The sequence below is a fragment of the Bidens hawaiensis genome, unplaced genomic scaffold, assembly GCF_021521415.1.
Source record: "Bidens hawaiensis isolate Kalapana, Puna unplaced genomic scaffold, B.hawaiensis_p1.1 tig00005195_1, whole genome shotgun sequence".
NCBI classification, from domain to species: domain Eukaryota; kingdom Viridiplantae; phylum Streptophyta; class Magnoliopsida; order Asterales; family Asteraceae; genus Bidens; species Bidens hawaiensis.
Window position 1 is genome coordinate 881,614 of NW_027491335.1, and position 14,724 is coordinate 896,337.

Here is a 14,724-nt window from a genome sequence, read left to right on the forward strand (position 1 = left end):
GGTATGTTTGTGTGTGTTCATTTTACTTTAAACAAACACAATTACTAATCAGACATAAATAAACATGCTTGTTCATTTAAAATAAACATAAATAAACAAAATGAATACAAACAAGCATATACGAACATAATGAATATAGTTAAACGAACAAAATGAATACAAACAAACATATAAGAACGTTCTCAAACATAAATGAACGAACGAAACATGTGTTCATGTCCGTTTAATTAGAATGAACACAAACATTTTGTTCATACTCGTTCGTTTATTAAATGAACAAACATAAACAAATTTTCCATCGAAACAACTCACTAAACGTCAGGTTTGTTTACACGTCTATAGACGAGTGGAGTCCATTGAAACACAAATCATCGACAGAGAGATGAAACTAACATAAAAAAAGAAGCTGAACTGCATAGAGATAAGGTGGTCAAACCTCCATTCTTGACCTGTACAGTATCCAAATAACATATACACCAACATTGTGGCCTAACTTCCACACAGCCCACCAAGCAACCAGAAACAGAGAGCTTGCAAAAGCTTGTCAATCCATGGCAGCTTTTGCAGCTGCCTCGTTTCTCTCTCTTCCATCTTCACCACTCTCTTTCCGTCCACGTCACTCCATATCTTTCACCACCAATCTTTTCCCCAAACACTCCGTCAAAACCCTAGTTTTCGCATCAAATGGAATCAGACCGTACGAAGGCGATTCACGCTCAAAGGTTTGTGGGTTATCCAATTCACTCGATTTAATTTGTGGGTTTGATTTGGTTTAGCGGGATCTTAATGGGTTTTGTTTATTTTGGTGATTAGAAATCTGTGCTATTGAAATTGATTCAAGAGATTGAGCCGTTGGATGTGAGTGTGATTCAGAAAGATGTGCCGCCTACTACTGTGGATGCTATGAAGAGGACTATATCTGGTATGCTGGGGTTGTTGCCTTCTGACCAGTTTCAGGTTTTGATTGAAGCTTTGTGGAAACCTTTGTCTAAGTTGTTGGTTTCTTCTTTGATGACAGGGTAATTAAGCTTTTTAAAGTCTTTTTGGTTCAGTATTTATATGATTATCTGTTTGTGTTGGTGATAGTTTTTATGATTATTAGAAATTATGCATAGTCTTGAGGCTTATTATAGTTATAATGAGTGGAAATTAATGATTTTGTGCATATTAAAATTCAAAGACATTTAAATTGTTAGTTGGATATAGTCTGAATTTAAATATAATTCTTATGTTATGCCAAGAATGCCCGGTGACGAACGAGATAAAGACTAAATAACTTATTATCATTTTTGAAAATGTTTGTAAAACTAAATACGAGCCCAAGGTTTTCAAGTATCACGCCTAGGTAGTGAGTGACTTAAACGTTTTCTGTGCACATTAGATAACTCGAGCTTATATAGATGTACACGTCATTTTGTAGTCTGTAGCTGTTTATTTGGGCTACATTCTGTATGTTTAAATTGCTGATATAGAAAATTGTATTGTTATAAATCTCATAAACACGGACTACAGCTACCGTCTTGCAACACTGCCCTTTTCACTTATTAGTTATTACCACCCTAAAATTTTTCGCTTAGAATCAAATGACATCTCGATAACATCTGCTGGATAGTAGATTCAGCGAATCATGAAACACTTTTGATGGCGGCACCAATATCTCGGGTAATTTGTGAACATTTGTTCTTACCCTGGTTTTAAAAAACATATATGTACAGCCTAGAAGATGCATGACAGACACGCCTTTGGTCACGGAAAAACATTCATAAATTCTTCATCCCTTTGGTTGTTTTTTTTACATATCAACCTCCTACACACTTTAATATTGACCAATTTTGACCCAGATGTATGATACGCCTCCTCGCATGTTCATTTTAAAACCAAGGTTCTTGTGAGCATTCATAAAGTGCAAGTTCTGCCACAGAATTTGACTCCAGTTATACTAGTCTATCATCGATTTCTAATCAATTGCCTGTCATTGTAAGCTTTTCCGTTTCTACTAGCCTGCTTTGTAAAATCATCTGTTTGGATGTAAACGAGTTGACCTGCGCTGAGCGGAGCTCGACTTGGCTTGTTTAACTTGTCAATCTTGAGCTAGGGTTAATATGGGCTATATTACTAATTCTCGGCTCGTTTCGAGCTCTATTTTTAAGGCTTGAGCTCAGTTTGTGAATAGTTATTCAAGCTCAAACTTGGCTCTTGCTTGAATTTTTTTGTTATATATTAATTAATATATATACATATATAAAAATATGTATTTATTTCTGATGGTTAAAACATGTCGGTTAGGAGAAAAAAATTGACGGCTAGGCGAAACCGGCTAAACAATTAATTGAGTAGGTAAAAATATTTAATTTTGTGGGCTAAATTTACACCGGCTAAGAAGACGGCTAAGTGAAGCCGGCTAAATATTTAATAGAGTTGGTAAGGTTGGTAAAATATTCAATTTTGGCGGCTAAAATTAGACGGCTAAATGAAAAAAAGAAGACGGCTAAGTGAAGCCTTAGCCTACAAGCCGAGTTGGAGCCGGCTAAGAAGGAATATTTGGAGCCGACTAAGTATATAGACACGTATCCCGAAGCCGGCTAAGAGTCAAAGATGCCGGCTAAATAACCATAGATGTAGGCTAAGTTTAGCCTCCTTTGACACGTGTCGAATTTTTATTGGCTAAAGGCGGGTCCCGTTTACTTTTCATAAGATTCCATGCCCATAAAGTGGCGGCTAAGTTAGCCGGCTTCGGTGACGTGTCAGTTGTTTATTGGTCAAAAAACCAATGATTGGAGAGGCTAAAATAGACATGTCTATTTTGGTAAAATCTTAGTCAAACATGTCTATTTTGGTAATTTTCCCTTACTTTTATGTATATTTTATATATTTTATTTATAACTTAAATAGATAACATATTATATATTATTTAGTTACTTTCATCATAATTTTGTACAAACTAATAATTATCATGTTGGTATATATTTAATATGTTGAATAAAGACTACATAAATAATAGGGCTTGTTTAGGCTCACAAGCCAGCTTGAGCTTGATAAGTAAACCTCGGCTTGTGATCGTTTATTGAACAAGCTTATTTTTAGGCTCGAGCCCATAGTTGTCAATAGTGAATAGCGGTAAATAGCGATGGGTCACCTATATGCTTCGTAGCAAATAGCGGTAAATAACGACCGCTATTTCATATTTAGCGGTAAAGGACTAGAAAATTTTTAAGCAAATAATTAGGGTTTATATTCACAAAATAAGCTTTTACGGTGGAACTTGTGGAAGGTGCAGGCGTGCAGCTGTTTGGTTGATAAACAAGCCTAAGAAATAGGTTTCTACAATTTTTTATATTAAAAAATAAAATTAAAAAACCCTAAATACCGTTATAATCATGCTAAGTGACCGATATTTAGTATATAGCTGCCTATAGCCGCATCACTACGTAACGCTCTATAGCGCCCGCTATCACCGCTATTGACAACTATGCTCGAGCCTGTTTAAGCTCAAGCTTGATTTGAGCTTTTAGCAAGCTGATCTCGAGTAAACCTACATTTACACTCTTTTAGAGGGTAGACTAGTAGAACGACAACTGTCTTACATTTTTGTGTTTAGAACTCGCATTTCACAATTATTTATGGGCAAAGTTTTTGAGATGGTTATATGAAGTGATGGTACTGCTAATGGAGATGTTTCATGATCCATGATTCCGTGAATAATGTTATCTGGTGTCTCCAATGGATAAAATTTAACATATTACACATTATCAAAGGAAAGATAACTATCAACATGTTATTGAATGACGTTGCATTGCAGGTACACATTAAGGAATGCTGAATACAGGCTGTGTCTGGAGAAGAACTTTGATACCGAGGAAGATGAGCACACAATCGAAGATTCTAAGTCTCCAGTGTTATTAAACACCGATATATCAATAAACACAATCCCGGGTCAAGATGATGAATTACATTCATCTAGTGAAAACACATACGAGATTCCAGATCTTGGTCAAATGACACCGGAACTACAACAATATATTCTAAAACTACAATCCCGCTTATTCTCTGTCAAAAAGGTAATTACATAAATAAATAATTAATAATATATACTTCAATGTTTCATTTCATAAAATTTGATTAAATTTCAGGAGCTTCATGAAGTAAAAAGGAAGAATGCAGCTCTGCACATGCAGCAGTTTGTTGGGGAAGAAAAGAATGAACTTTTAGACTACTTAAGATCTTTACAACCAGAAAAAGTTGCTGAGCTGTCAGAACCGACATCTGCTGACCTCAAAGAAACAATCAACTCTGTTGTTCACGGTCTGCTTGCAACTCTGTCACCTAAAATGCACTCACAAGCTCCATTTATATCTGAAAACACTTCTATAGGAGTTGCAAACACTGGAAATGGAAGTAATGATAACGCGGATAACAACACTTCAATGCAGTTTCAGCCTCTCGTTTCTTTGAGTCGGGATTATCTAGCTCGTTTACTGTTTTGGTGCATGTTGCTAGGGCATTATTTGAGAGGGCTTGAGTATCGAGTGGAACTTATGGAGCTGTTAGCGTTGCCACAAAATGATGGTTCTGGTGGTCAATAACTTAATATGTAAATCAAGGGCTTTTGTTTATATACATTTGAATTTTGTTTTTGTAGAAGGATGATGAATTGTAAGTGAGATTGTTTTTATTGTTCAAAAACTTCAAAATAAGATATCATAATATCTAGTAATATTACATAACTGTTTACTCAGAGTCTGAATCATGCGAATTGGAACTGTGTAGGCAGTTTCTTGTTTGGGCTTTTGATGGTTTAAAAGACGATGATTCGCCTTCAAAATAGACAACTTGGGCTTTGGCCAATCTCTCTTCGAGTTCCTCCATGCTAAACTCATTGGTCCCACCAAACTCGTTATATCCCACCGGACATATCATTATTTGGACAAAATGTAGATAATGAACGAAGAAAAGCTACAATAAAATATGAGAGGTATAGATGTTAACTTACCACATAACAGATAGCTAAGTGAATCGGAGCATGCAACCATACATGAGTCCTAATAAATAACACAGGTTGTAAAATACCGTTACACAAAATCCCAAATGTGAACTTAATTGTTAAAATAATCTGTGTCAGGTTACTTGGAATTTCATCATTGACAAAGCTACTGAAAACTGAACCAAATAGCAGGCCGGTTTATTTGGGTCAAGGCCAGGTAACCAGAATAAGCCTTCAATAACAAAAACGACCAAGTTCAAACAAGGCCTATAGCCAAACAAGCCCAATCAGACTAGGCGCTATGTTGTAGACAAAGCTTGCAAACAAATGGTCATGGGCTTGATTGCTAAAGTTGAAACGTCTATTTAGAATATTGTGTAACTCGGTTCATTTCTTTCTGGTTCAAAATGTGTTTCGCAAGCTGCATGTTTGCAGTATCTACATCTGGGAGATGTTATCAAAATGTTCATTTTCTCTTTCATTAAATCTATGAAGCTCAGTGACGGACCCAGGAATTATTTGCTGGGGCGACATCGGAACTTACCACTAATTTTAAGGGGGGGCAATCGAGATTTTCACATACAAATAACACTAAAGAAAAAAAAAAATTAAGGTGGGCGGCCGCCCCCCCTACCCTTAACATAGTTCCGCCCCTAATAACGCACTACATACAAATGTATTATGTGGTTCTGGAGATTTTTCATTTTTCAGTTAAAAAAAATTATTATGTAACAACTAACAAACTCTTTCTTAATTCATGTTACAAATGTTACCTGTATCTCTCTCGATTTCATCAAGTCCTGTCGTATGATGCTTTTAAGTTTAGATTTTAATGTATGGAAATGAAAAAGAATTAAAAGTTAAATAAAACAGTAAAATGTTTGTTATATGAAAAAGGTGAGTGAGTTGGGCCCAGGATAGAATTTAAGCGTGTTATTGGCACTTGTTTTGTACGTGTGGAAGTAGGCCCATTGGATGCCCTTATCTTTCATATTTGGACCACCAGGCTTTTAGCCATAAGCTGTTAATTACTTTTTCAAGATAACTCTCAATCTGGATATATATTGTGGTCACAACTCACAAATACAATCCCTACCTTACAACATTATATTATCCTTATTTATTTTATAAAATATTTCATACAACTTTATAAAAATTGTTTTTATTTTACAATAAAATTTAAATTATGAATGACTCAAAAAGGGTTAAACTGCATTTTAGTATTATGAACTTGACTCCAGACTGTAAAATGAATAGTATATTGTCTTGAATTTAAGTAACAAGAATCTACATCATCATTGAATCAGCTGACTCACTACTAATGAGTAATGAGTTGTATTCAAAGTATCATACGACGTCGTTATTCGAATCCAAGGTACTAAAGTGTATATAATTTTAAAAGATAATGAAAATATAAAGTTTTAACAGTTAAAACTATTACTTTTAGAAAGATCTAAATCTAGATTAAAATTAATTATATAAATTTGATTTATTATAACTATCATATTTCTTTAAGGGCGTTCATCATTTTGGGTTTTGGTTCACTCGGTTTGAAGATTTTTTTGGTCGACATAAAAACAGATTGAATTCAAAGTTGAGAAAACCAAATTTGATTCAGTTTCAGTTTCAAACAACATTTCAGATTTTAACAAAAATATAGGGTATACATAATTCGGGTTGTCAAGTCTGGTTTCAATCAAAAGAGATTGGATTTAGGCTAAATGTTATTGGACTAAATGAAATTTATGTTCCTCGGCTTTAACAGAATTGATTAACATAGAATCGAAAACCAATTACCATATTTGGTTTTGGTTTTTAGTGTTTCCATTCTATTTGATTATCACTTAAATGTGGTTTGGAACCGAAAATACAACTTGAAGTGTTCTTTATAATTAATGAAACTTCAAACCATGAATATTGAATAGTCTATAGTTCATTCCTACCTTTATAAGGGCTTCATCATCTTATTTGTAAGATATCTTAGTAATAATTTGTATTGATTAGGTTAAGTGTTTTTTATTTTGAGACCGAGAAATACATACGACAATATTCAAAACTTACTTTTAATAGAAAAAATATATAACATAATTTGTTAAGTCATGATTAGAGTTCACATGCAACAATAATGTCTTATTCATACTTGAGATTTATGTCTCTTTGTAATTCTTCATTGATTTCGACTTACGTTATTAAGTATGACTTTATATTATACCAAGGATTGTTCATTGCTTTCTTTTGTTATAATAGTATAAAATTGATGTCTATGATACGAAGTTTTTTAACCCCCTTTGCTAAAGTATACCTAATATTCCTGGTTTAAATTGACTTTGTTAAGGTTCACACAAATTTAGTATTTTGGACTTGATTAATCTATAATCAATAATAATAATATATATAATACGTAAGTAATGACTTAGGGACATCTTCAGATTTAGGTTATTATCGAAAATAATATTATATAAGTGAAATTGAGAAATATACCTACGATGTGAGTAAATTCGAGTGTAAATTTGTGATGATTACACGAATGTGATTTAAAAAATAAGGATTCTATCATCGCAGGTTCATCAAGGTGGTCAAGGGATTTTTCGCAAGACATTCCTCCTGAGGTCCAAAGAATAAATCCAACAAGTGTATGCTAATTTATTTTTTTTAAAAGTTAATTTATTTTGACTCTTGTGAGGCTTGAATCATAACCTTTTATTTGGTAGCAGTGTAACGCAACACCTTTACCACCACATCATGAGGGTGGGGCAAGTGTATGCTATTAAAAGCGAGAGTATGTAACTATACTAAAATCAAACTTGAGTAAGAAAAGTTGATAAGTGTGACACCGCTATAACCCATTTAATATCGTTAAGAAAAATAGATAACAAAGATTAAAGTTAACCGCGGATATTAGATTACCACAAAAAGTAAAGTGCAGATGCATAGCTTATAATTAGACATTATTATGGTGTACATAATAATAACACAAGTGGTATTTATTTAGGAGTAAAATTAGTAAGCATGATTTATTTCTAGGCTTTCTTTTTTTTTTTTCTGTTTTTTAAATTGACAAAATGTCTATTTTAATTATTAAAATTTGAAAAAGTATATATTTTATAATTACTTTTTCTGTCGTTTTCTTTATTTATTTTTATTTTTTGGGAGGGATTTTGTCGTTTTATTTATATCACTATTTTATATTTAAAACTTTTAATAAAACTAAAGTATATAATTTCATTGTTTTTTAAACGACGAACAAATTTATTTATTACAATTTCGATATCAGATTTTAATTTTATGGCGAATTTAGATGTTATCGATACCATAAATTATACCGGTAATAATCGGCCTTCTGGTTTAATGGAATGTAAGTGATAGCTTAAAATTTGGTATCCTAAAGTCAGATGTTTAAAACCGACTCAATTAAGTTTTTCTATAGTGATGAAGTTCCTCCTTGTACTTGTATTATTTGGCGAGTCAAACCTAAAAAATTAGTAAGAACTATTTACACTTGTCTTAAAAAGACATACTAGTTAGTAAAAAATATTAAATGCATATGATACACAGAAACTGTTGTCCTTTAATCACATATTCACATGCTATATGGGGGCGCCTCTCCTAAGGCTGAGGGGTGTGGGGGGCGCGAGTGGGGGCTCCAGCCAATAATATTGTGACGTGTGGCAGAGAGAGAAACTTGATAAGATGGGTGTTGGTTGTGGTGCTCGCGCCCCGGGCCCTGGTGTGGAGGGGCGCGAGAGGGGGCGCGAGCGGTTTTTTTTTATTTTTTTATAAATGTATTAAAAAACGTATTATTAAAAAAACTCATAAATTATTTAAAAAAACACACATTAATTAAAAAAACAAATTAATATCTAAAAAAAAATTAAAGTACTAAAAAAAAACATTATTCTTATTCTTCGGCTTGGTCTTCTTCGATCAACCTCTTCCGGATACGTTCCTTTTGTTTTTCCATCAGCATTTGGTCGACCGGATTTAGGTTACTGAAGTCTCTTGTAAGGAAGTCCAAATCTCTCATTCTTTTTTTTTCCTTTTTGTCATTAGAGACCACCTCCATGGTTTTGTTGAATTTATTGAGGGATTCAACAAGATCGGTGATGTTTACGGCTTCCCCCTCAGCCGGTTTTTTCCCCCTGGCGTCCCTTCCCAATGGCCGCCTCCTCGGCGGTGAAGACGTTTCCTCCCCCGCAACGTTTAGGTCGAATCCAACCCGGCAATCCGACCCGGCGGAAGTGCTATACGCTCCAGACGAACTAGTTTTAGTCCGTTTCGGCCCTACTTCCGCATCAAGGTCCGGCGCCACCAGCTCAACCCACTTAGAACACCTTCTCAACCTCTCCCACACCTTTACATCGTCCCACGTCTTCACCGTCCCATACCTCCGTAGGCACTCCTGCTTCCACTCTTCGACAGTGAAATTATAAACCGCCAAATCGTCACTGCCACTTGGTCTCATACGACCGGCGTTCCTGTTGAACAGATTAGTAAACAAGCCGACAAATTTTCTGATTTCGGTCCACCGACCCGAAATCATATCGGCGTTCCGCTCTGTACTCCCAACGAGCGAATAGAACGTCTCCCTAACCTTTGTCCAAAAGACCTTGCTCTTTTGGTAGTCCGCTGCAAAATGCATAAATAAATTTGTAAGTCATTTAACTTTTTTATTAAAAATCATTTTTAAAAACGTTAAAACAATTACCGCAACGCCGATCCTCAGAAATGACTATCCAAGCCCGACACAGGGCTTCCTTCTCATCCGATGACCACGGAGTGGTTTTCCGTTTCGTCCTTCCAGTCGAAGCCGAACCCGACCCGTCCGTTGCAACTTGTTTTTTCCGGTGGACGCGTCTTCTTTGTCCCACAGCTTCACCTTCTGGTTCTTGTGTCTCCGGAACAACAAAGTTAGGAGACGGTTGTATGTTGGATGGTTGAAAGCCGGATGATTGTTGCGACCCCGAATAAAACATCGGTTGGTCCGGTGCCGACCATAAATCGTCGTAACTGTAATCTGAATCTAGGTTTGGGTACCAATTTCCAGCCATGTTTTTAAAAAAAGGTTTCGAAGATGGGGTGATTTTGGGTTTTGGGTGTGGTATGTGATATTGGTATGTGATATTGGTTTTGGGTGTGGTATGTGATATTGGTTTATATAGAGAAAATTTTTTTTTTTTTTAATAAACATTATGAGCCCAACGGCTCTATTTACGCAACCCAAGACTCCTTCACGCGTATTCCCAGCCGCTACCCCTCTTGCGCCTGCCTCTTTTTCCGCGCTCGCGCCCCTCTCGCGCCCCTCTCGCGCCTCGGTGGTGTGGTGCTCGCGCCCCGCGCGAGCGGATGGGCTCACGCGCCCCCTGTCGCGCTCCACACCCCTCAGCCTAATTGTCACCCACAACCTACACAGTAGCAAGCAGTACTCACACATACTAAATCCTAACAAATTTCCTGCTTCTTGATTTCACTTTTACATGTCTCTCACTAGATCACTTACCTCCATATCTTCTAGTGATCGAGACACTCAAAAACAACAAAACAACCAACATGGAGAGGAAGCAAGGGTTTTTCTCCGCCTTAAAAGACAAAGTCATCCGCGGCCTCTCCCCAGTAAGGTCCCGGTCTCGCTCTAAGAGTCCAGCAAGAAACGGCTCCCCTTCCTCCTCCGCAGGAGGCCCAAACAATTAATCAGCGGGGACACGTTTCTTGCTGGATCTGGCGAGACACTCGCCCCGTTGCACGAAGGCCGGATCAAGACGACCCGGGCCTTGGTGATTCCAAACGGGTCGGGTCGGCCATTGGGAACTGGATGAAGGGGCAGCTTTTTAGAGCCCCTTCAATGACAGCTACCATGGCTTATAAACATAGGTCTGATTTAAGGTTGTTGTTAGGAGTAATGGGTGCACCACTCGCCCCGGTGCACGTTGGCACCAACGACCCGTTAACATCCAAAAACGACCCGTTACCTCACCTTAGTATCAAGGACACACCTATTGTAAGCCTGTCTTTTCATAGTTAACATCGAAAATCTTCATGTTTTTCGGTTTATAGAAATTTAATATTAGTTTTTGGATTTTGTCTTTATTAGGAAACTTCATCTGCTCAATACATATTACAGCAGTACACAGCTGCATCTGGAGGCCAAAAGATTCAGAACACGATAAAAAACGCCTACGCAATGGGGAAAGTGAAAATGGTAGCTTCCGAATTCGAAACCGCTTCGCGGGTTGTTAAAAATAAGCACGCAGCCAGAGCCGCCGACACGGGCGGCTTTGTGCTGTGGCAAATGAATCCGGATATGTGGTATGTTGAGTTAGCTGTCGGTGGTTCTAACTTCTAAGGTTCACGCGGGTTGCAATGGGAACCTGGTTTGGCGGCATACGCCGTGCGCATACCGCCAAGGGCCCGGTTCGTCCATTGCGCCGGGCCCTCCAGGGTCTTGACCCTAGAACCACCGCTAGCATGTTCACCTACGCAAAGTGCGTCGGTGAAAAGAAAATTAATGGTGAAGATTGCTTTATTCTTAAAATATCCGCGGATCCGAGGACGTTGAAGGCGAGAAGTGAAGGCCCGGCGGAGATTATTCGACATGTTTTGTTCGGTTATTTTAGTCAGAAAACCGGGCTCATTGTTCACATGGAGGATTCGCATCTCACCCGGATTCAAACCGCGGGTGGGGATGCGGTGTATTGGGAGACCACGATTAATTCGAGTATGGATGATTATCGGCCGGTGGACGGTGTGATGATAGCCCACTCGGGTCATTCGGTTGTGACCCTTTTTAGATTTGGTGAGATGGCTATGAGCCACACCAAGACCCGAATGGAAGAAGTGTGGTCCATTGAAGAGGTGGCGTTTAATGTACCCGGTTTGTCAATGGACTGTTTTATTCCTCCTGCCGACTTAAAATCCGCATTGTTTAGTGAAACTTCCGAGCTCCCAGAGGGCGAAAGGGGAAAATCGGGTCTTATGGTCGCAGGTCATCGAGCTAAGGTTGCAGCCCTAGTTTAAACCGGGGAATTTCATATATCCTCAAACTTACAAAATATCATACTTTCTAAAATCACGCTGAATGTATAATATTTTGCAAGTTTAGGGAAAGATATATGAAATTTTCGTGACGTGGGGTCGATGATAGTTCGTATAGGGTCTAAGGGTAGTTTGTGATTGACTTTTAACACGTTAGAAGTTGAGAAGTAGAAGGTTTAGGTCATTTAAGTAATTTCGTAACGCGAGTTTTCACCGAGCCAAAGGAGGGTTTGGAAGCTCACTTATTAGAAGCAAATGGAGGTTTCATTTTAGTTCACCTTCCATAACGTATACACACCACCGTGTCTGTTCCTAGTACTGTTTTACTTCAGTTGTTTGTTTGTTTGTTTTTTACTAGTTGTTTTTGCGTTTGTTGTTGGTGTCAATTGTAAATAACATTTAATAATACTTGATACACAACGTACTAGTTCAACCCATTCATCACGCAAGTGGAGTTCTTCATGCCAACTCGCAATAACATGACCCATACGTATCTGACGGAGTGTTCCACGTTATGCGTTTTGGTCACTTTAGACCACCCCTTCCCGCTTAACAACAAACCATGGTCATATTGAAAAGAAATTAAGAGAGATTATTTATATATAAATACATTGTTTCGGATTTTTATTATTTGATATTTGACTAATTTTCTTTTAATTTTAAATTTTATATTTGATTGATGTGCAAGTGGAGACCATGGTCTGAAAATGTTTGAACAATGTTTCAAACAATAAACATATTTTATTAGAAGAGGCATTTAAATAATAAGTAATAATAAAAAATGGAGGAGGTGGGGGAATACTTTATGATGAGGTCCCTGAATAATGGGAGTGATAAATAGCTGTAAAGAGGTTTATTGCTCTTCAAAGTCATAGTCTTCGTTTTGGGATACTAGTCCCCACATGCTTCACTCGTTCATTATTCTATTTATCATCAATTTGGTGTATATAATAACAAAAATATTTGTTAAAAGTTTATAATAATTTTTGATAAACAAAACCAACGAGTCAAAACAATAATTGCCATAGAAGTAGATAAATTTGATACATGTATCTAAAACCACAATGAACCGAAGCCATAAAACCATTTGACCACTTGACCGAAACTTTTATAGATTTCCAACAAGACAATAACAAGCCTTTCATTAAGTTATTCATTCTTTGTATTAACTAAAATATATTCCCCACCTTTGAAAATCTGAAAAGGAAATTTAATGATTCATGTAGAACCATAAAAGCCTTAAATTAAATTATTCCTTCTTTTTTAGGTGAAATTGAAGTAATTTTAATTTTCGAATATTCTCTCCATTGGCTGTGTCCATTAGATCCTAAAAGACATTGTCTCAAAAATTGCACTAGTGAGCATTGAAGAAAAATTTATAAAATATAGGGTGAGACTATCAGTAAATGAGAAGGAGAAAGAAAAGTTATTGACTTTTTATTTGTAGCTAGTTTGTTTGTCCACGTTTATTCTTTAATATTTGTTAAATTGTTTGTGTGTGGAGAAGAAAAAAACCGCAATGATAACAATATAAAAAATATTATTTAATTGAAAAGAAAGATAATTACGGTGAGTGTAATTATACATATGAAGATAAGAGACGGCTGAGAATGGTCTAACTCAAAAACCATCGCCCATGCCAGGCGCGCAAGAGTGATACGAGAGTGAGGATGCGCGAGAGTGATGCAAGAGTGAGTAGGCACCGGTGCACCCTTTCCAGTCCGGACAATCCTCACTATCCTCACTGGTGTTTGCATTTAAGGTAACTATACTTTCCTTATACTCTAAGTGCCGAGGGGGTGAAAACACCCCAAACATCGCCCCACATGGCTTTTACGGTTGGGGCTCTTTGTACGTGGCACCCTCATTTGAATGTTTCAACCAATCAAATTTATTCCTTCAAACTCCCACTAATCTCACATTTATTTTATTTATATTTAATTTTAATTATAATAACTTAGTAATGATTAAAGGGACTTCATACACTAAACCCCTTTATAGCAAAAAGCCCCAACGATAACATAGTGTCACATTGTGCAAAATAGCTCCGTAAGGGTTGCATCCAACACACATGATGTTAGAGTTTCCCCACTAATGTGGGATATGTTTCCCCTTTGTTCCTTAGTTTTTACTTCTTAATTTCACAACTTTCAATTCATATGTCCAACTTCGAGTATCGATATCTCATTATCTTAGTTATGTTCTAAACATGGTTTGATTTGTTGTGAAGCCCTTACAACATAGAAGCCAAGGTGAAATGGTTTAACACTTATATTAAGCATAGTTACATATAAATATTTGCGTCCAAAGTTGGTAAGAAATCACTTTTAACGCTTATAAAAACACTAAATTTTTCCAACAAAAATAAAATATTCTTCACCTTTGTATTCAACTTTTTTTTTTAAATATAGCTGTTTGGAAATGCATTTCCATACTTTAATTTTATTTGAGCAATATAGCTACAAAATCACTTTAAATCTTCTAATTTTTTTCTATAACTAATTAAAACTTACTAATTAAATATTCAAACATGTCATCTTAATCAGAAAATTAAACACAATCACACACTGTCGTCCATAGCATTTAATATTTTTATCTTGTTATCAAAATAAAAAGATAAAACATTATTTTATTTATACCCTCAAGTAACCAAATACTAGAAAATAACTAAAAGTACATACTCATAAGTATCCTAAAACTTTTTTTTTGTAATA

The 14,724-nt window shown here is 36.3% G+C and overlaps 1 protein-coding gene and 1 pseudogene across 2 annotated transcripts; both read left to right on the forward strand.

Annotated features, from left to right (window-relative positions):
* The first annotated feature begins 373 nt into the window (after nucleotides 1-373).
* Nucleotides 374-4,696, forward strand: LOC143629476 (uncharacterized). The gene is made up of 4 exons (XM_077098743.1): nucleotides 374-722; nucleotides 814-1,019; nucleotides 3,800-4,058; nucleotides 4,131-4,696. The coding sequence occupies exons 1-4, from the start codon at nucleotides 552-554 to the stop codon at nucleotides 4,581-4,583; spliced, it is 1,089 nt and encodes a 362-aa protein (XP_076954858.1). The 5' UTR covers nucleotides 374-551; the 3' UTR covers nucleotides 4,584-4,696.
* A 5,711-nt stretch (nucleotides 4,697-10,407) lies between these two features.
* On the forward strand, nucleotides 10,408-12,397 carry LOC143629477 (uncharacterized; annotated as a pseudogene). The gene is made up of 2 exons (XR_013152959.1): nucleotides 10,408-10,976; nucleotides 11,070-12,397. The product of XR_013152959.1 is annotated as an uncharacterized LOC143629477 (transcript).
* Nucleotides 12,398-14,724: the final 2,327 nt, after the last annotated feature.

Bases quoted from the DNA above. Each gene is read 5' to 3' on its own strand.
- LOC143629476 (XM_077098743.1), top strand. From the start codon at position 552: ATGGCAGCTTTTGCAGCTGCCTCGTTTCTCTCTCTTCCATCTTCACCA. The intron at 1,020-3,799 runs GTAATTAAGCTT...GTTGCATTGCAG, and splicing joins GTTTCTTCTTTGATGACAGG to GTACACATTAAGGAATGCTG. The intron at 4,059-4,130 runs GTAATTACATAA...ATTAAATTTCAG, and splicing joins GCTTATTCTCTGTCAAAAAG to GAGCTTCATGAAGTAAAAAG.